Here is a 21,197-nt window from a genome sequence, read left to right on the forward strand (position 1 = left end):
TTAATTGTTTTATAAAGTTCATTTTTGACATATCCCAAGGTGCAAAGATGCTGCTAAAGGGCAGTATGGAGTAATTTAGAGGATGCATCCAAAATCTGAGGTCCATGACTACAATTGAATTAAAAATTGGCAAATTTGTGGTTGCTTCAGTGCTGCCACACTACTATGTCACTACCCAGAATTTCACTATTGGTCCTACCTTAGCCCTCCAGAGGCCAGAGAGACTTGTCTCACCATCAGCTGCTGGAATCAGCTGTGGTCAAGGTGACAGAAAGTTGGAAGTTGCTCCTTCTCACACTGCTTTTTTGCCCTTGGTCATTCTGGTTCTCTGTTTAGATAAGGAAACATCTCTGAAACAATGACCCAATGAGTCCTGGTTTGTTTTTGAGTACTAACATGCAGAAACTAGTGAACAGGTCTCAAATATCATTCTTGATTGTGAACCTATATGTACTGTTTTAAGTGAAACTGTGATCTTGCATACTCAACCTCAAAAGAAAAGTGAGAATAGGAAATATAATTGTAAAGTTATAAACATGGATTTTGGGGTAGTTGTGTTAGAGGAGGAGATTCACTTGCTTCTCGCCATTTAATACCCAGAGATTTCTGTTGAAGGATATTCTTGACCAACAATTATTAAGATAAAGGGCATATAAAAGAATTCAAATGAATTTAATTTAGGATTTAAAGATTTTAGTACAAAATTTAATTTTAAAAGTTATTTAAAAATGGAACAGAAAGGAAGGCAATGGAAGCAAGTTCAACAATTGTTAAATTATTTACTACAAAATTTGAAGAGACCCAGTTTTGACTTATACCGCAACTGAGCCTACAATTTTAGTTGTCAGTTATTGTGGCCATAAATCACATGACTGGACTTGATTTTATGACTATTTTTATAATAGTCATTAATTGAGTCACCACAGTCATTGAGTGAATCACTTGGTCATTATGTGAATCGCATAGTTGTAAGTCCAAATCCAGCATATCTAGGAAGTGTTTTTTGCAAAAAAAAAATTCACAAAAATATATCAAAATGTGATCGCATGAATTCAGGGCCCTGCACCGGTTGTAAATGTAAGTTGGTTACCAAGTACCCAAAATGTAGAGGTGGTGTGGCAGTCATAACTTTGAGGATGGCTCATAAGTGACTTTTTTCAAGTCTATTGTAATTTCAAATGGTCATGAAGTGATCAGTCGAGGACTACTTGTAGTAGTTAAGGCACCAGACTGAAAACAGGGAGAGGATGCATCAGTTGCGTGACTTTGGCCAGTCACTCTCTCTTACCCTCAGGAAGAAGGTAATGTTGATCCACTTCTGAAAATGTTGCTAAAAAAATCTACAGACTAATCCAGACAGTCACTAGGAGTCAAGTCTGATTTGAAGGCATGAGCATGCATGCACACATACACGCACGCACACACACACCCAAAAAGTGAACTTCCAGGTTCTTAAAGTTTAAATGTTTTATTGGTTACTTTTTCCAAATATTTATTCAGTACTCCACAATTGAAAGTCTAAGAGTCACTGGCTTAAAACAGGGATGAACCAGTTTGTAACCATTTTCAAAATGGTGCCCAATGGGCAGCTAATGTCTCCCTGCAATGATTTTACGATAGCATGTTTGATAATTGCAAGTAAAGACAAGTAGTCTGGTGTAATGGTTAAAAATTCCAGGCTTGAAACCAGGAGATTCAAAAGCTCTACAACTGCCTTAAATATGAAGACCACTGGATGAAAAATAAATGCATGGATTAGTCCAGGAATAAGGAATGATTCAAAGTTATACACATAAAATAAAATTGAAGATGAAGAGCGTCCTTATTGTATAGTCTTTGAGCACTGATAAATCTGGTGGAATGAATGCTTTGTCATGAATTATACATCTATTATAGCTTCTTATACAAGCTAATATTTTCAAAACGATTTGCTAAAGACTACCAGTATCCAACTATGAATATTTTAATGATGTCATATGAGCCTTTAGTTATTTTTTTGCTTCTGTTTTTATTTATTTTTTGCTAATGTAAATGGAACCTGACTTTACATAAATTAACTACTAAAAGGCAATTTTAAATATACCAAAAATACTAATATCTCATTAATGTTTGTTAACAGTTCAAAATTCTAATCTTGGGAAGAATTCCTTTATGACATAATTTGGAAGATATAACTATTTTTTATTGCAGATGTTTCTTAGAATTACCTGAAATCATTATTTTTAGTTGTCTATATTTCATAATATTTTCATTGTGTCAAATAATAAGCAAGTACTATGACACTAACAGAATGTTAAGAATTTTCCTTTGTTTTACATTTTTAAAAAGCTATGAATTTATATTTTTTACATATTCATCATTTCTTATTGCTTAATATACTTCTACCCTGGCATTTAGAAGAAATCTCACAACTTATATTTTTAATGAAATGGAAATGGCAAAATATTATCATTTCACATTTTCCAGGAAAGCTAAAGTCATAATTAATTAATTCAATTTTATATTGCCAGACGCCCAATGGTTGCTTAATTGCTAGTCTAAAAAACTGGATTATATAAAAGAAGGCAAAGGAACAAAGAGTGAAAAGCAGAAATCTTCTGTTTCATTTGAAAAACAAAAGTGACTAAGAGGAGTTCTTGGATTACACAATATGCATAGAAACTATGGGGCCATCACTGAAAAAATCCCTGATCTTGATATTTAATAACTGAAGAGAGCATGTGAAGATGATCTTAGAAACCACATGAGTTATTAAGGATGTAGACAATTATTTTCAAATTTGATTCCAAATTTCTCTGAAATTTAATAAATAATATTAGCATGAGTATAAAAATGGTTTATTTATTTTTCTACCACAATGCCTGCCCTGTGGAACAACCTTTCCTTTAAAATTCTGGCCATGCTGGTTTTTCTGAAAGTCTGAAGACTTTCCCCAAATGCCTTAAGGCCAGGATGTTAATGGAGTTAAGTTTGTGTTTTTGCCTTCGTTGATTGAGGACATTTTTAGTCAGCATGTTAGATTCTTTTTCTATGTTTTATGTGGATATTACTATTTTTCTACTTGTTTGCTACCCAGAATTATTTGATGAACGACCTTACACAGTTGCATCATAAATAACGACTGTGGCATATAGTTCTATGCCACAGTCCCAGAAGTTCTAGGCAGCTAACAATAAAGAATTTTTAAAACCTAAATTCCATATAAATGATCAAATCAGGTAAACAAAATACTCATCTTTCCTTATATTTAACATGTAGTGTCCCCCCACCACCACACAAACTTAGAATATTCTTTTGACACTGTTTAAATGGTACATCACTTGACAAAACAGGTATTATCTGAAACAAAAACATCAGGACTTCTGGTTGACATCGTGGCAAGATTTAGACAATTTAGTCTATTTATAATCTGTTTCTGTTTCTCTGTAATCCTTGGTAAGTTTTATTTCTTTAAGTATTCATCTATTTTCTCTGGAGAGATGTCACTTCCTTTATACAAGTTGTAATAATGTTGATAAAATGCTTTTTGCATAGCCACACTGTTAACAAACTAGCTGCCTCTTGTAATTTCAATATCATTTTTTCTTTTTCTTTTCATAATATTATACACCAACCACTTCCCTTGTTTGCAAACTCAAAGGTTTTTTGCTTCACATTTTTATTTCCATTTCTTTTACTCTTAACATAGATAACTGCCATTGTAGAAGCTTAATTTGTTGAAAAATACTTATCTTTGGAAATTTCTTTATTTTTTTTCTCTTTATCTCATCCACAGTAGCTTGTGTTTTCTCTTGACTCTTCTTTTTTAAATTCACTATTCTGTTGTATGAAATAACCTCTAATAAAAGCTTTATTTGTGTTTCAAATTATTCTTAAAGTGATACTTTTATTTACATTATTTTCCAAAAAAAATCTTTTTACAATCATCTACTACTGCTTTTTTTTTACAACAGATATTTCATTTAGTCTCCGTCTAAAAGAATAGGATTTCCTTTTATAAGTCACAGGATTATGATCTAAAAAAATCTTTGGTAATAATCTGAAAATTTAGTAGCTAAATTCTTTGAAATCAAATTTATTCTTGAAAAGAATATATGTCTTTGAGAAAAGTATGTGTAATCTCTTGAATTGCCATTTTTTTCTGTCTCTATATATCAACAAGCCATAAATTGTCCATCAAATCAAAGAAAACTTTTCATATTGTAATATTTTCTCAGAAAATATTGAGGAAAGATTAGAGTTTAAGTGATAAAATACATAAACTGTAGCAAGTTCAATATTTAAAAATATTTTAATATTTTTCCAGAAGATCACTCTATTCCAATCCCCAGTCAAATACCAATGTTCATATGAAAAAGCCATTATTCTCTCAATAAGTCCTTTATATATCAGTACTTTATCTTTATTTGAGGCATAAATTCCCAATATCAGAGTTTTAGTGTCATGCAAATTAACTTCCAGTCCAACAAATCTATCAATGCTCTCCACTCAAATCCCTCAGAGGCAGTCCAGAAGGATATTATATTTAATAGTATCAAACGTTACAGAGAGATCACGGAGAACTAGGATGGATGCACTCCCCCATTCTTCACAGATCATCAACAAGCACAACAAATGCAATTTTCTGGCTTGAACCCTGATTCTCAACAGTTCAAATAATCTACTTCCTCTAGAACTCTCTGATTCAGTTTCTTCACAGCCTTTCCTAAAAGCAGATGGTGAGAGACAGTTCCAAAATTGTATAAGATTGTTGGATTCAGTGAAAGCTTCACTCAGCCAAATTCCATAGCAATCAGAGAGTGATCTGACAAGACCTGACAAAGGGTGAAATTCAATGCCCACTGCTTTTGGATGATGTTCCATCTGTTCCCAAACTGAGAACAAATCTACTGCATCACTTTTCAATTGAGTTGGCCCCTCCAAAAATTGGAACAGGTCCACAGTTGTCATGAGGGTCTTTAATACCTTCTGCTCAAGTGAAAGCAGGATGAAGTCCCCCAGTACATCATTCAGGGAAGGTCCACCAACAATCCAACAATCAGGTCCAAATGTATAGATAATATATCTTGCTACTTAGAGGGTAGCACTTCTGAATGCCAGCAGATGATGACATCCACTCTCCCCTATCCAGGAAGCATAGCTGGAACTAAACTCAAAATCTAGTTGGGCAGATTTCCAAGAGGGGAATGCTATTCTCTCCTCTCATTTTTGCCTCAGTAATACTCCCTCCTACAACATTAAATCATGGATGAGGAAGAGGCATTTTGCAAACGGGTGTTTTGGCATGCTGTGGCTCAGCGGTTTTATTTGGAAAGATCTGAGTATTAGATTTTATTAGAATGTGTTGGAGTGTATTTGGGGTGGGTGCGTGATACTTGTTTTGGGCCCCTGAGCTGTTTCTGGAGGTTGAGAAATGGCTGACATACCCTGTTGAGAGAAAACAACACTAATGGGTCTCAATGCTGGAGAGCAGCTATGGAAGAAAATGGTGCAATTTAAAATACAGTATGTTTTGACACAAATTTATGGATCAATCTTCATTATCTGTGATACCATCTGGTTCATAGTAAGCATAGTTCCAGAAACCAATTTTGCTACTTTGTAAATAATGTTTGGATTTAATGTTTTTTTTTTAAAAAAAACATAAAATGAATTAGATCTGCCTAGGAAGTTACTTAAAAGAGATGTTATTACTAGATGTTGGGAATCTTTACAGAAGGAACAAACTAATAAAATGTGCATCACTGACTCAACAGATCTTGAGAGACAAGAGTATAGCCCTTTTGAATGGGTGATATTTACAAATTTTATCTTACATAATTGCAGAAAATACAACATTTAGCTTGGCTAGTAAAACTACATGTTGGTACATTGGAGGAAAGTCTTTGAAAAGGTAGAAATGAAAGCAGAATTTTTGATAACTTTCCCACCACATAGAACTACGCTATTTTGCTAAAATTGTTTTATTTATCAATGACCCAAACACAATTTTATACCTTATTTGATCTTTAGTTCAGGGGTGGGTTCTAAATTTTTTTACTACCGGTTCTCTGGGTGTGGCTTATTCTGTGCGCGTGGCTTGTGGGGGGTAATGTGACTGGGTGGGTGTGGCCAACTTTTTTTTTTTTTACTTTTAAAAGCATTTTTCTACAACCTTAAGAGGTTGCAGAAAAAAATGTTTTTAGAAGCTTCTGACGATCAGTACGTATCAGTGTTAATGAAAAATAGTTATGGGGCAATGCTCCTCCTCTGGTATATGACTGTAAACCATGGATGATAAGTAAATATTCCTTTCTATTACATTATGAATGATTGAAATGAATACTTAACAAAAGCTTAAAGCAAATGAAGGATATGGAAAAATTGTAGCAATTACTAATAAATTACATTTATTGTAGTTGATTACTTCATAAGCCTCAAAATTTAGCCTTGACATTCAAAAAGCTTATTACTGTTAAATAACTAAATAAATACGTGTAGAATTAGCCATCATTGCATTTTACCTCATGGTTCAGGTTTTATTAAGTATATATTTAGTTTCGTGCATTGTATTCTTAATGGATTCTAGGTGGCAGCATCCTCCAACCTCACAAAGTATTTGAATAAAATGGATAATATAAGTTAATATAAGGATAATGTAAGACAGATTATTTGCTTTCCATTGGATTGCATGCTGTGGTGAAATATATTCTTAGTTCTGTAACTGTTTTGTAACAACAACAACAAATCTCCAACATTGATCTTTATAAATATGGACTTGCTTTAAAAACTGGACATCAAGCTTTGGGTTCTGCAGTGACAATATTTATTGCAAACTAGATTGCAAATTAAATTTCTACTAATTATTGCCATCTTAAGGGAATTAACCTAAAGTTCAGGCATTACTTGAATTTTAATTAAACATAAGGGCAAGTTCAAATAATGTGACTGCCCTACTAGAGTAAAAACAGGGAAGTCTTAGCACTTAACTGGCTATTTTTCAAGCTTTATCACATTCAACTATTATCAGTTCTGAGAATGCATCATTTCATACCAGAATAACATATTATTTGGCAAAAGCTGCAACAAATAGACATAATAGGAAGACTGAACTTCGGCCATAATAGCATTTTTTCTATGGCTGAAGTTTTCTAAGAGCCTTGATAGTACAGTGGTCTACGCACCCTGTTATTAACACAGCTGCCTGCAATTTACTGCTGGTTCAAATCTCTCCAAGGCTCAAGGTTGACTCAGCCTTCCATCCTTTCTAAGGTAGGTGAAATGAGGACCCAGTTTGTGGGGGCAATAAGCTGACTTTGTATAAATATACAAAAGTATGAAGGCTATTGCTTAACGCATTGTAAGCCGCCCTGAGTCTCCGGAGAAGGGCAGCATATAAATCAAATAAAAAAAATAAATAATAAAAAAAAAAAGTTCCATCAACAACTTATTTGTTAACATGAGCAAGTTTAATAGGCAGAGATGGCTACCAAATGACATAGCATTCATACACTTCTACTCAGAGAATATCTTCACCCAGAGCATTACTAAAGATCAAAGAGGCAGCAAATGTTGACATTATTGGCCAAAATTTGCACTGATGTAAACAGGATGATTAGGGGCTCATTGACTGTAAAGGTTTTACCAAAGGTGTATAGGTAGTCCTCGACTTACAACTACAATTGAGCCCAAAATTTATGTTATTGAGACAGTTGTTAAGTGAATTTTGACCCATTTTATGACCTTTCTTGCCACAGTTGTTAAGTGAATCACTGAAGTTGTTAAATTGAGAACATGGTTGTTAATTGAATCTGGCTTCCCCATTGACTTTGCTTATCAAAAGGTTGCAAAAGGAGATCACATGACCCTGGGACATGGCAACTGTCATAAATATGAACCAGTTTCCAAGCATCTGAATTTTGATCAGTTACAATGGCACTGAAAAAAGTGACATGACCATGTGATTAGTGACAAAAACGGTCATATGTCACCTTTTTCAGTGCCATTATAACTTTGAACAATCACGAAATGAACTGTTGTAAGTTGGGACTATCTGTGGTTGAAATACAAAATCTGGATCTCCAATGGAATCTTGCTTCAATGAGATGTCTATAATTACTCTCCACATGTGACCAGTTCTCAGAATAGGTCTCCTTATCCGATACTGCACAATAACTGGTGAGCATGACATATTGTTATAGGCATTTATGCAGAAAAAAATAATTGTTCCTTGATGGAGGTTTGCCTACATGCAAATTTCCTCCATTTGTATGTTTTCTGAAGTGTTTGAAAGCCATATGTGGTTCCATAGAAAAGAATATACTGTCTATAGCTCAGGATTGATGCTCTCTGAGCTTGGATGGTACATATATTCTCTTCTTTTGGAATCACACAATACAGTTCCCCCATAGTAAGCAATTTCTTTTTTTAATTTTAAAAAGCTTTATAAATGAATCATTAGTATTTCTTGAGATCACTGGATACAGAATTTGTGCAGTACATCCTTTCTTGTTTGTCTGCAGTCTTGATTGAATCATGTATTGTGCAATATTTTTGTTTATAAGGACCCACATGAATTAATATATTGGTTTCAAACTGAATACAACTTGATTATAACAACCTATATTATTTACATTAGATGAAATTGCTTGGTGACTTAATACCAAAATATGATTATTATTCAAAACTATATCTAGCAAACAATTTGCCTTCGTAGATATTTAATTCTATCTTCTCCCAAGTACATAACATTTCTCAGTTCTTGGTCTAATGGCTGATAACAGTGCCAAAAATTAAGTAAACAAGGTAATTGCTTTCTTCTCTGTACTGCAAAATGTCCTGTAGTAATTGGGAACATAATCTATACTCTAGTATTTGTGTTAGACATATAAATTCCTGCAGACTGATCCAAATTTGTGTCCTGTACACTTAATAGCTGGCATTGAACTTTGATGTCCACCAAAGATTTTCCATTTTTTTAAAAAAAAAAATTTAAGATCCCCATGTGGCAAAGTAATCTAGTAACTCTTTTTGCTATCCTGAAGAAGCTACACTGGCTTTGAAGTTCCCAGAGATACTAAAAATGGAATCTGAGAAAACCCTTTCCATTATTTCTAACTCTGTAGCCAAATTTTCTATAGTATGCCATTTGATGAGCATACAAGGAGTTGGGGGAATACAGATATTAAGACAGAATACAAGGGAAATACATATATTAATACAGAACAATAGTCTAAAAATAAACTTTAATTTGAACAATCTGTATAGTGCTGCTGTATGATTGAAATAGGAGATCTTGAGTTTTCCTGATATCAAAATAGCCAGACCATAACTAGGCCTCCTTAATTAGTGTGAATACAGAATCATTTAGACACAGAGATGCTCTCATCTTTGCAACCAAAAGCCTTTGGAATATCTGAATGGACTGATAAATACTGGATCTAATTATTCTGAATTACAGAGAATTATATCACTTTGCTTAAACAAAACTAAGTTATTAATGCTACTCAAGATGTGAATAAACAATAGGATAACTAGGATAGCTAAACATAGTCCCCTCCAAACTCTGAACTATTCGTTTTTTAAAATATCTCACTTCTAAGTACAGTTACGGATAGAGAAAATGTGAAGTATAGAAAACTGTAGTATATTCCAAACCACTTTAGGTGTAAAAGACCATCCATTTTGACAGCTGGATTTTACTTTATTTATACAATAACTCTGAAAACTAATTGTCTTGAGTCACGCTGGAGAGTGTTCAACTTAAAGCAAAAGCAAAGAGATCTGTGGAAAAGTCACTACAGTGTAAAATCACAGAAGATGTTGATAATTCCTATTATAAAATCCCCAAAGAGTGAATTTGATAGACTAATTGATTATATTCTGTCCTGTCTGGCAATGGAATACATTCTCTATGTTTGAAACTCAATCAGCTTCATGTGGTAAAGGAACTTCATATTGATTGAAACAATGTCAGATAATAATGATAGTGACGGTTATACAAATTTAAAGAGCGATCTATCTAACAAAAGTACCTCAGGGTTGTAAACAAAATAAAAACACTTTAGGGTAAAAGCAATCATATAAAACAATAAACTGTGTTCAGACCTCAATAAAAATTGACATCTATGCATCAACCATCCTGTGCCTGCTCTATCAACATCCTGGTCCCAGTGCCTAGGAGAAAACTGTATTCCTGACAGGTCAGGGGCTTTTGTATTTCTGGGGAGAGGCTGTTCCATCAGGTAGCCATAACACTGCCAAAGCTCCACCAGGTGACACTGTTTTCACCAACAGAATATGAAGTAGGTTCACTCTGCCTAATCTAGTAGAATGGGCAGAAATCATGTGGATAGGTGGTCCCTCAGGTAACCTGCCTGAGGTCATGTAAGGATTTAAAGGTAACAACAAGTACTTTTAATTGCACCCAGAAGCCTACTGGCAGCCAGTGCAGCCCATGTAGCAGTGGTGTTACATAGATATATCATTGTGCACCTATTACTGTCTGTACCACCATTACAATTTCCAAATGCTGTTCAAGGGCAGTCCATTGCAGTAATCCAAGTGGGAGATAGTTAAGGCATGAATGGTGCAAGCAGAGACCCTAGATCTAGGAAAAGATACAACTGGTACACAAGATATATTCATACAAATATGGACTCCTGCTCTTTGAGCAGGAACACAGAGTCCAGGAGAACTTCCAGACCATGTACCAGCTCTGATTGGGGGGTGTCATCCCAGCCGGAGTTAAAGATGTCAAATCATGGTGCACAGGTCTTGAATCCGGACTGTCAGCTTTCCAGCTGACAAGCTCAGCATCTTTAAACGCTGAGCCATCATACTTTTTTGGATAAATGTGTGTACACACACACACACACACACACACACACACACACACACACACACACACATGTTCTCAAGTCTTGAGAAGATTACTATTTCCTATTTCAGCTCTAAAATGCTTGCAAAGTACATCATATTAAGATTTTTATGATAGAAATCTAAATGAATATACAGGATGTCCATACGAGTTAACAAGTATGGACTTATATATAGCAATATACAAACTGCCTTATATAGTTGACTCTGACTGGCAGTACTTCCAGGGTCTGCAAATATCACATATCAAGTCTGTTAACTCATTCACCTGCTTTTTGCAGTAACAATTCTCCCTGCCAAGACATTTTAAAGACAATATTTGTGTCATATAATTAACAAGACATCCTCTGTTCCAAGTGAAATGTTTCAAATTACTCCACAAACATAGCTGGAAACTAAGTTAAATGAGACACAGAGCAGTGCTTTTCACATTATTTCAAGAACATTTTAGCAGCAAGGCAAAGCATAAAACTGTTTCACCAATAAGGCGTAGCAAGAGACATGTAAAGTAATCTGTCTTTGTATCTGTTTTCTTTAGACCTTCAGGAGGATCAAAGACACAACTGTACGTGCCACTTTATCTTTTTCTAAGATACTGATGTAAAAAGGACTACTAGCTCCTGCTGTTCCTCAGGAGTATAATCATGTACTCTGGTTTGTGCAAGTAAATTCTTAGTTCACTGAAAGTCTTTCCTACCATTACAGGGGAAATATTGCTTTCAAGCTCAGTACTTTCTGCTATGGCTTCCAAATATAGAAATATAGGGGATCAAAGAAATAAACGCAGTGGGAAAAGAAACAGAGAACACAATTCAAAAAGGCAAAAGTGGAGTTATATTGGTAAAGGGTTAGACCCAACCATGGTTAAGTGGAGACATGGGACAAGGGAAGACATTTGGAGACTCCCAACATATATGTATATGTCTTATGCTGAGTTCAAACCCTTTCAGAAGTCAGAAAATAGAAGTCTGTATACGTACATGTGAGGTGAGGAAGAACTAACTCAAGGTAAGCTTGCATAGTATCCTTCCTTCCAGTAACAGCTGTGTTTTGATGGATCAATATCAATTGGATGATGGGAATTATATTCCAACACATTTGAAATGGCATTAGGTTGGACAAAACCATTCTGTAAAAGATCTTGGATCAATTGAAGATCATTTTATCTTGATTATTCTGGTGTTTTATATCTGCATGTCTAATTTCTCATGTATTTATATATCTATATCTCTCTATATATACACTACATATTTATAAACTCAAGTATATACCTTTATATTCGGTTGCATTAAAAGCTTGATTGCTGCTCTGAGAGAAGAATTCTATGATAATGAAACTGTGAAATGTCCAGCATATGAGGAATTTTGAAGTCAGTTAAAGATCTCGTGGGTGTGAAATTGTAGGCAATTACTTTTGATCACTGTGTCAGACACTGGTGCTGAATTTATTCTAATTTGCTAAAGAAAATATTCTGAAGTATTTTAAAACACCAAGGGCCCTGATTAAATTCTGTCTACAATATGCAAGGTACAGAAAAGAAATCTAGACCAATGAGACTTGTACAATGTCAAACACCGGAGCAGCAAAATTTTTTAAGAAATTCTTTGAAATTCTTGCTTCTGCTAAATTCAAAGTCGTCCAGCAGCCAATAGAAACAACAGACATAAAAATGAGAACAAAAATGAAAAACCAGAGATGAAATTAATTACAAGGATTAATTAAACTATTTAGGAAAAAACCCCACAAAAATATTTACATATAGTGCTGATAAATTTAAACCATTTTCAGGAAGTTACATATTGCTCTTTTTTAATAAAATCTCCAAAAAATCATAGAATAAGTAGTGTGAGAAAGAAAAACACTACTTAACAGAAAGAGAGAGAGATGAGTAAGAGATAACCAGTAAGCTTGTTTTATCATAATTACACAAGCAGCATTTACAATTTTAGATGCAGCAATATGTTGTGTTTCAAGAATACATATTTCATTTTTTACGACTCCCATCTATTCTCATTGATTCTGACCTTCTTACTGTTTCCTCAGCAAAAACTGACTGCCAAAAGACTAAATAATGCTCTAGATAGAATCAACTGCAATAGAAAACAAATAATTTCCCTGTCTATACTGTCACATCACAAAGTTCTTCTGATAGCTTCTTTTTGCATGGTCTCTACTACCAACCCTACATAATGAGCAAGCAATTCAAATCAGGAATGTGGTCAGGTTTTATTACTCCTGCACCAAGCAGGGCCAATTCCAACCTCTCACAAGTTAAGTCTTGCTCCTGCTACCTGAAAAAAAACATATCTTATTTTTCTGTAAGGGATTTTGATATACTATATTTTCACTTTGTACTTAATTCAGAGGCAGCACGAATAGATTTTTTCATACAATAAAGTCTTAAGGCCTCTGGGTCATACTTCCACTTGAAATAGCAACAATTTACTAAATTCTAATACTATTCGCTATTAAGTTACATCACAGACCAGGAGAAGGCAATGTACAACATCCAAACGTGCAACTCCTGTCATCTATCATATAAGTTACATTTGTAAACTACCATTAAACTACTTTGGGCAAAAAGATACCAAAAAAAAAACAAAAAACACCCTCCCCCCCCAGTATTAACAAATTGTGAGGGATTTGCAATGGACAAGTTCCATTCTTATATTACCGTATTTATGTAGTGCTGCCCCCGAAAGGGCCGCTAGCAATTGGGCCCTTCCATCCCTTTAACACATTGGAGGGAGTTATGGGCTTTAATTAAAAATGTCCATTAAGATAAAATCAGATTAAACAACACAATAATATAAAACACTAAATCTGATGGTGAGCAATGTTGCTCAAGCTAAAAATGACCCAAAGACTGTCCTCTTTGGCCAAATGGCCCCTCACTAAACCTGTTGCCTCATAAACACGGCCTCTGCAGGCCCAGTGAGAGGCCTATGGAGTTTTCCTCTCATGACAGCCAGAATACAGTCTCTAGGTCAAGATATGGACATCCTTTCTTCCTTGGGGTGACAATCTTTCTCTCTTTCCAAAGGAGTGTAGCCTCTTTTCCTCCTAGCAGCTTCCTTTTCATTCTCTCTCAGTCCTCAGCTGGTCAATTCTGCCCTCCTACTCCCAGCACTCTGATTTTACTCCTCCCGCTGGGAACTACATTTCCCAGAAATCTCCTCCAGGGCCCTTTCCTGTCTTAATTCAAGGGACAAAGCCCCAACCAGCCAGCCAACCTTGGCATTCCCTGGTTGGCAACCAGGGAATGCTGCTAATGGAGCAAGCTACATTTAATTTTTCAGTTATTTTCCTATCATAATTGGGAAGCATCAGGATATTTTTCTCAATACAATAAACTTCATCATTACTTTAAAGGAGGCCTTGGAAAACTAATAGTTTAAATTCCAAAAGGGGCATAAAATCAACCCTGTCATGTGAAAGTTAAAATCTCTTTTTAAAAGTATGTAGAGAAGACATAGCATCCATATATGTTTATTTACAAACTTTTCAAAAGTATGAACACTCTTGAAATGCATAATTAACTGTGCTTCATGGTGTTTGCTTTTATGAAAATGGAGAATTTCTTACTTCACCTACCAAAAAGGAAAGTTTTTTTGCAAGGACCTACAGGCAATTCAGTAGAATGTCATGATTGACCATACGTAAAGGTACTAAAATACCAAATAAAATCAGCATAAAGAATTGACCTCTGACCATTGTCATAAAAATAGCATTAAAGAAAGTAAGAAATAATTCTATTTCTATAATATGATTACAGTTAAATGAATATCACCGCAACATGGTCATCTAATCCAAACAAGAATATAAAGTGAATCCTGAACTAGTGAGGTAGTTAGATTGCCTGTAACACTGAATAGGCTCTCTCCTGGTCTTTCAATAATAGTGATGTTTTTAATTGTGGAATGTTGTATGGATTGTTTTGATTGTATGCCATGCAGGGTTATGTTTTTCTATATAGATATGATTAAATAAATAAAAAATTTAGTTCAGCTACTTGCTGTCTGTAGAGGAGTACAAAGCTGGCCTTCAAAAAGAATTCACAACCTTTATGTGAATATCAGCTAAACTATGACAGACAGGAGAAGGTGAGGAAATTACTCATGCTTGTCCAGAGAAAAAGGAATCTGGCCTAAGTCAGACTAAGTCAGGCTTTCAAGATTCTATGATTTAAAAAGTACCATTATAGTTGTTCTAGTGGTGTCTGTTTCCTGACCAGGTCTATTTTGAAGAGCTGACATCTCTAATAAAACAGGGTAAGGGGCTATATTATACAGTAATCATTTTCCATCTGATCTGTGAGAAGTAACTTTCTCACATTTTCAATAACCATCCTATTCACTAATGATGTATAAAATAATTTGAACTGTTAATCTTTCAAGCTCAAAACATGTTAAACTGAAAACAGTTGTTTCTGGGAGTGTTTCAATATTTAAATAACCATTCAAAGTAATCAAAACAATCCAATGAAGCTCAAATTAATTGTTCTAAAAAGTGTTGCCAGTTTTAAAATTTGAAACCTTTTGCTCATCCTTCTTAGCCTATTTGTAATTGCTAATAATAGAACTTGTTTCTTATGTGCCAAATGTTTTCTGCTTTATGTTTTATTGTATACTTTCCCCCCCTTATCCTAAAGGAAATAAACTAGGCACTTTACCAAAAGTAACTAAATCCACTCAAACATTTCAATTGTAGGACTCTATTATAAAGTACCACCTTTCCACATTATCCATAATGTAAGACAAACTAATTCAAAATCTATTCGATACATAACACAAATAACATGCAAGGCACACATACAGTAGTTTTGTTTATGATTGCTTCATGTTCCCGTTCCTTCATCCCACAGAACTTAGTCAGGATTAGGAGAATTCCCACTCTCCAAATACAGCCATCCATATAAAAACAAATGGTGTTTTTTAAAAATATGAATAAGATTATCATAGATCATAAAAGCTGAGTGAAAATAAGCAAATTTTAAGCATGCTGCATGCTAAGGGTGTTATCGCAAAAGATAATTAGGCCTGTCTCCATTTATCTTCTTATTTGGGAGTTATTCATTTCAATCTTTTCTTTTTAATGGAGTGAAATCTATTTTGCAAGTTGGCATGTGAGTTATACTAAATTAATGCAAAGCCATTATTTACATTTTGAGATCATTGTCTTTGCTGTACCAAGGCATATAGAAAATGTTAACCATTTATCTAATGTTGACTAACAAATCAAAACTTTCAGGATTTTTTTCCACCCTGACTAATGGAGATGGATGTTTAGCATTGCTCTTTCCTACTGTTTTGTGTCTCACAGCCCCAGCATCTGTCTTTTTTGCCACTGGAAAAACAAAATTCATGAATAACATTGTTTTCCAAAAAAACGCATAGCAGATCCTGTGTCCTGCAGACAATTCTTCTAGAAAGCAATAATTAGATTGCATAAAAATATCATTGCAAATACTGAAAAATCTTGAATAATATTGAATATCTACTTCTGGTATTTAATATAAATACATGTTAAGCTGCAAATAGCATGAATATGCATGTGACAATTCATACACATATCAACATACATCTATCAGAGAAAATAAACAAATTCCTTTAAAAAAATATAGCTGAATTAATATAGTTTCTATATCTACAAGATTTTTCTGTATTTTGATATGAATTATATTTTCCCTTATTTGTATTTTTAATAGTACACCACTTTACACCATTTTAGTTCAAAGAAGATGAAACTAAACTGAATTATTTAAAAAACCCAGAAAACAATAAAACTAATAAGATCCAAAATCCCACCCCCAAAATGTAAGCAATTGCATCAAGATTTATGAGCTTTTGATACCAAGAGGAAGAATAATTTAGAAATATGTTTTAATTCAAGCTACGTTTATAAAACCAATGGTCATTACAATGACAAGAACGATTAAGGCTGCATGTATATCTCTGCATACTTGCTTATACTAAGCCTCATTGAATTCAATAAAGTTTACTTCTGAGTAGAAATTTACACTCTAGGCACAGAAAGTAGCCATACCATCCATTGGTCCACTGTTTTTTCAAACGTTTTCCAACTATACAAACAGCACAAAACACCCACCCATGCATTTCAACTACATTTCAACTAGGCAAAGTCTTGAAAAATGTCCATAAAACTTACCAAGACAACATGGCTTCACCCATGAGGAATAGTTAATTTGAGATATAAAGGCTGTTCTTTCTGGCTTCCATGTTACAGTAGGGGTCTCTATCTGGTTGTATGCCATGCATCTAAAGAACATTGTTTTCTTTTCCTGGGAAGGCATCTTTCTTGTCTTTTTCTTTTCAGTTACACAATATTCCCTTGCTTTGCCCTTACTAGGCTGCCAGTCACTTGTTGCAGTAGTAACAGGGAAAGTCAGGAAGTGCCGTCTTTTCAGCTGCACGGCACAAATAATTTTTTCCCTACCTCCTTTCATTAGCATTCTATTCAGGCAGCACAAATGAATCCATTCATTTCTATTTTTTTTTTTTTGTCCTCAGAAACTCACAGGATGAATGAGGGTTATCTAGGAAGATAAGGCCTGGGTCTGAGAATTTCATTTAGCCTGATTGCTTACAATCTGTGCCTCTAAATGCAGGGGCCCTCAATGCTGCATATCAATTTTGGCTGCTTCCTTTCTCTTATTCCATCCCTTCCTCTCTTCTGACAGCAGGAGATTGTACATTCAGCCATCAAGAATACCTATCAGGGTAAAAACTGTAAGACTCTTTCATGCCAGCATTTGAAATATTTAAGTAGAGGATCTTCTCTGCTGTTAGGAGCTTTGTTAGGGCTCTGTTAGAGAAATATCTAGCCCCAAAATGTCTGTCATGCTTTGTAGCACTACAGCCTCTTGGCCAAAAAGATTGATCTGCACAGATGACACGGTTTCTCAGAAACTTCTGCATCATCTCAGGTTAATGAATAGGAGAGCTGCCCAAGGCAATAATGATGTCTCTGTAAAGGCACAGCAGATCTGCTGATGACTTCGTGAAGCTGGCAAGATCAGAAGCAAAAAGCCCAAGACTAGACAGGACTATTATCAAAGCATAAGGCAAGCAGCAAGAAGTCTATTACCACATATAGTTGAGAGAAAGAGATGTACACTTTAAACCATAATATAAATAGTGGACTTGATTCCAGAGTAGCTGACTTTGATAAAGGAGACAGCATAGGTAATAAAAGTAATGTATTTATCAGAGATTTGTCCTTGATCTTGTTACCTCTTGACTGCTGGCTGAGTTTTTAGAAAATTTATTTCTTTGCCCTGGATAAAGTTCTAACAGATATTTGATTTCATTGCCATATGAGTAAAGTACAAGAACATTTGTTGAGAATTAGAAGAGCACCCAACCATCAATAGCCACACTTGGAGAATGAGCACAAATTTGGAGATATTCAGATATTATGATGGAACAACACCAGGGAAGAACTGAGTAGATCAACAGTGAAAGCTGTGCAGAATCCAGGAGATTAGGGTCAAATCCTAGAAAAATCTTGTTTTCACAGAGAATGACACAATTTTCTAGGCTGACTTTTTAAAAATAGCTATGTCACAATGCTTGCATTTCAGGAAGATGTATAAAGAAAAAGGTTTTAACAAGATTTTTAGTTTAATGAATATATCTACCATCATTTATCATCATTTTAGCCATTGTCTATCACTGCAGGATGAAGGCCCCTACCCCATGTTTCCAATCCACATGGACCTGAGCTTTCTTTTGCCAATTGGGCCTGCAATACTTGCTGATGCCATCGATCCATCTTGTTTTAGGTCTCTTTTGTAGACGCTTTTTGTCAAGTGGAATCCATTCTATGACTGCATTGGTCCACCTGCCATCAGCTCTTCTTTTTATGTGACTAGTCCATTTTCATTTCAATTCTTTTACACTCTTGATTGTATTGTACACTTTTGTTTGTTCTCTAATCCATGTGCAGGTCTTTCTATCTTGTCTTGTAATGCCAAGCATGTATCTTTCCATAGCTCTTTGTGCCACTCGTTCCATTTCCTTTATTGTATCACCTTCCATTGAGATCCATTGGTCAAGTGTTCTGCTGATTAATTGTTCTAACTGTCAGGAAATTTCTCCTTAATTCTAGGTTTGTAGAGATTCTCAGTCATCCAGATCATGGTTGTCCCAAAGATGCTTTTTCAGGAGGCAACTGGACTTTCTTATTTTTCTTTGAAGATGTTTCACTTCTCATCCAAGAAGGATTTATATTCCTTGCAAACAGCTGGTCATTTGCATCCTTTTAGAGCAGGGGTGTCAAACTGGTAGCCTGCAAGCCACACCCACCTCAGCTCCACGAATGGGAAAAACATCACAAAACGTCATGTGATGGCAACATGACACAGTAAGTTTGACATCTGTGTTTTAGAGGGTCATTGAAGCACTTGAAGGTTTATCCTCAGGGTCACCTGAGTAATGCTGCTGGTTCCTGTAGTCTGCATTTTTTTTTTCGCTCTGGAAATCCATTCCTACTCCCACACTTAGTTAATTCTAGGTTGCTTCCCTCCTTGATTAGTTTCCATCCATTGCTTCTTGAACTGCCTTTAGTTGCTTTGGAGAATAGGTTGATCCAATCTTCTTGGTCTACTATTTCTAGCAATTCTCCATATATATATAAAGGAAGCAGTATGCTCCTTCCTATATTTGGGTAGATTAGGTTGCTTCGATAGAAAACCCATTTAATCTCCCCTGGTACATTAACCTCTGAGCCACAAGTTCTCCTCCCTTCATCAGCTTGAGCCAGGGGAGAGATTAAGTGTTTTTCTATCAAGACACCTTAATGTCTCAATAGAAATAGATCTATACTAGTCTCCCTTTATTTCTTTATCAGTGAAATATAAATTATGTATATGTATATGTATATGTATGTGTATATTTTTAAGCCAAATGGTTCTCCTGCCTTGTGCAGCTCTTGTTGTGTTTCTTCTGAGTCTTATGAGAAGATAACAATATCATCTGCAAATCATAAGTGATTTAAATAGGCACCATTGATTTTTATTCCATCTTTTGCCCAGACTAGTTTGCGAAATATTTCTTCAAGGCAGGCTGAGAAAAGGATAGGTGATATTGTATCGCCTTGTCATACACCTCATTCTATGTTGATTTCCACCTTTCAAATACACACACACACACACACACACACACACACACACACACACAGATACATACACATTTCTTTTCAAGGTTCCTTGTTCTTAAGACTACCAAAAAATACATGAAATGTGAAGCAATGCCTACAGTAGTAAAAGCCAAATACACAAGAAGAAGGAAAAATAATTCCAAGTCTCAGAAAATCAGGCTTTAGCACTTTAGTACTTTAGCAGGTTGCAGAATTTGACACAAAATTCCCATCAAGCAGGTGTATGCATGTATTTTCTTAATTTAAATATTGAATTCTAATGAAGGGGAAAATATGGATCATTGTGAATCTGTAAATTATACAATTATCCTTCAGTACAGACAGTGTTTCTGTCCAAGAGTAGAAAAGACAACTCAGTAGACAAAGACTTCCCAAATTTAGGTAGTCTATGTTGGGCACAAGTAACCAGGAACAGGAGTTTAGTTCAAAGCATTTCAAGTTTATTACATGCTATCTATACCCAAGAGTCTGATCTCAGAATGGTCAAGGAAAAATTGGTGGTAGATAAGAGTCAACAGAGTTCACGGGAGGCTGGACTCTCTGGTGGAACCATAGCAACTCCAAACTGATGTGTTTGACCCAGACTCTGCCTAATCATGTCCTACAGACTGGTTTAAAAATCGATTAAATGTTAATGGCTAAGCAAACTGAGGGAAAGTGATTTGGAAGCTCTAAACTGGAGAGCAAAAGCACAATACTACTTCACAAAAATAGTACAAATCATCAAAACATTATTTAGCTGTAATACATATTTGCATACCCTGTTTCCCCTAAAATAAGACACCCCCTGATAATAAGCTCAATCGGGCTTTTGAGCGCATGTGCTAAAATAAGCCTCCCCCTCAAAAAAGCCCTCCCTGAAAATATTTAAATGCATGCACAGCCGGTTCCCACCATTTCCTCTGGTTAGATTAATATTTTGGGTTATACGGTATTTCTGAACACAAGGTCTCTTGCTGAGCAGTGTTCATGCCTGGGAAGGCTTTAAAATACAAACATTTGCAACCTGTTAAAAATCTTTGCCTAAATATAAATAATTAAGCAAGCTGCAATCTTCCAGGAGTCTAACAACCTATTGGCCATATAGAATGTTTTTACAAAGAGATGTGCCTAACTAAAAATTAATGATTATGCTCTTAGACTGTTTGTACAAAAGAAGA

At 35.0% G+C, this 21,197-nt stretch overlaps 1 protein-coding gene across 2 annotated transcripts in view; it reads right to left on the bottom strand.

The window, feature by feature from the left end:
• C6H10orf90 (chromosome 6 C10orf90 homolog) overlaps nucleotides 1-17,353 on the bottom strand; it is a 95,056-nt gene extending 77,703 nt beyond the window's left edge. The window contains exon 1 of one of the 2 annotated variants that reach the window (XM_034436443.3): nucleotides 17,026-17,353. In XM_034436443.3, the coding sequence (XP_034292334.2) occupies nucleotides 17,026-17,329 (304 nt within the window). In that variant the 5' untranslated portion in view covers nucleotides 17,330-17,353. The remainder of the gene's footprint in view (nucleotides 1-17,025) is intronic. The other variant, XM_087871633.1, reaches the window with a different exon arrangement.
• Between the last annotated feature and the right edge of the window lie 3,844 nt (nucleotides 17,354-21,197).

This window comes from Pantherophis guttatus, chromosome 6 (assembly GCF_059756535.1).
Source record: "Pantherophis guttatus breed Tessera chromosome 6, ASM5975653v1, whole genome shotgun sequence".
Classification (NCBI taxonomy): Eukaryota; Metazoa; Chordata; class Lepidosauria; order Squamata; family Colubridae; genus Pantherophis; species Pantherophis guttatus.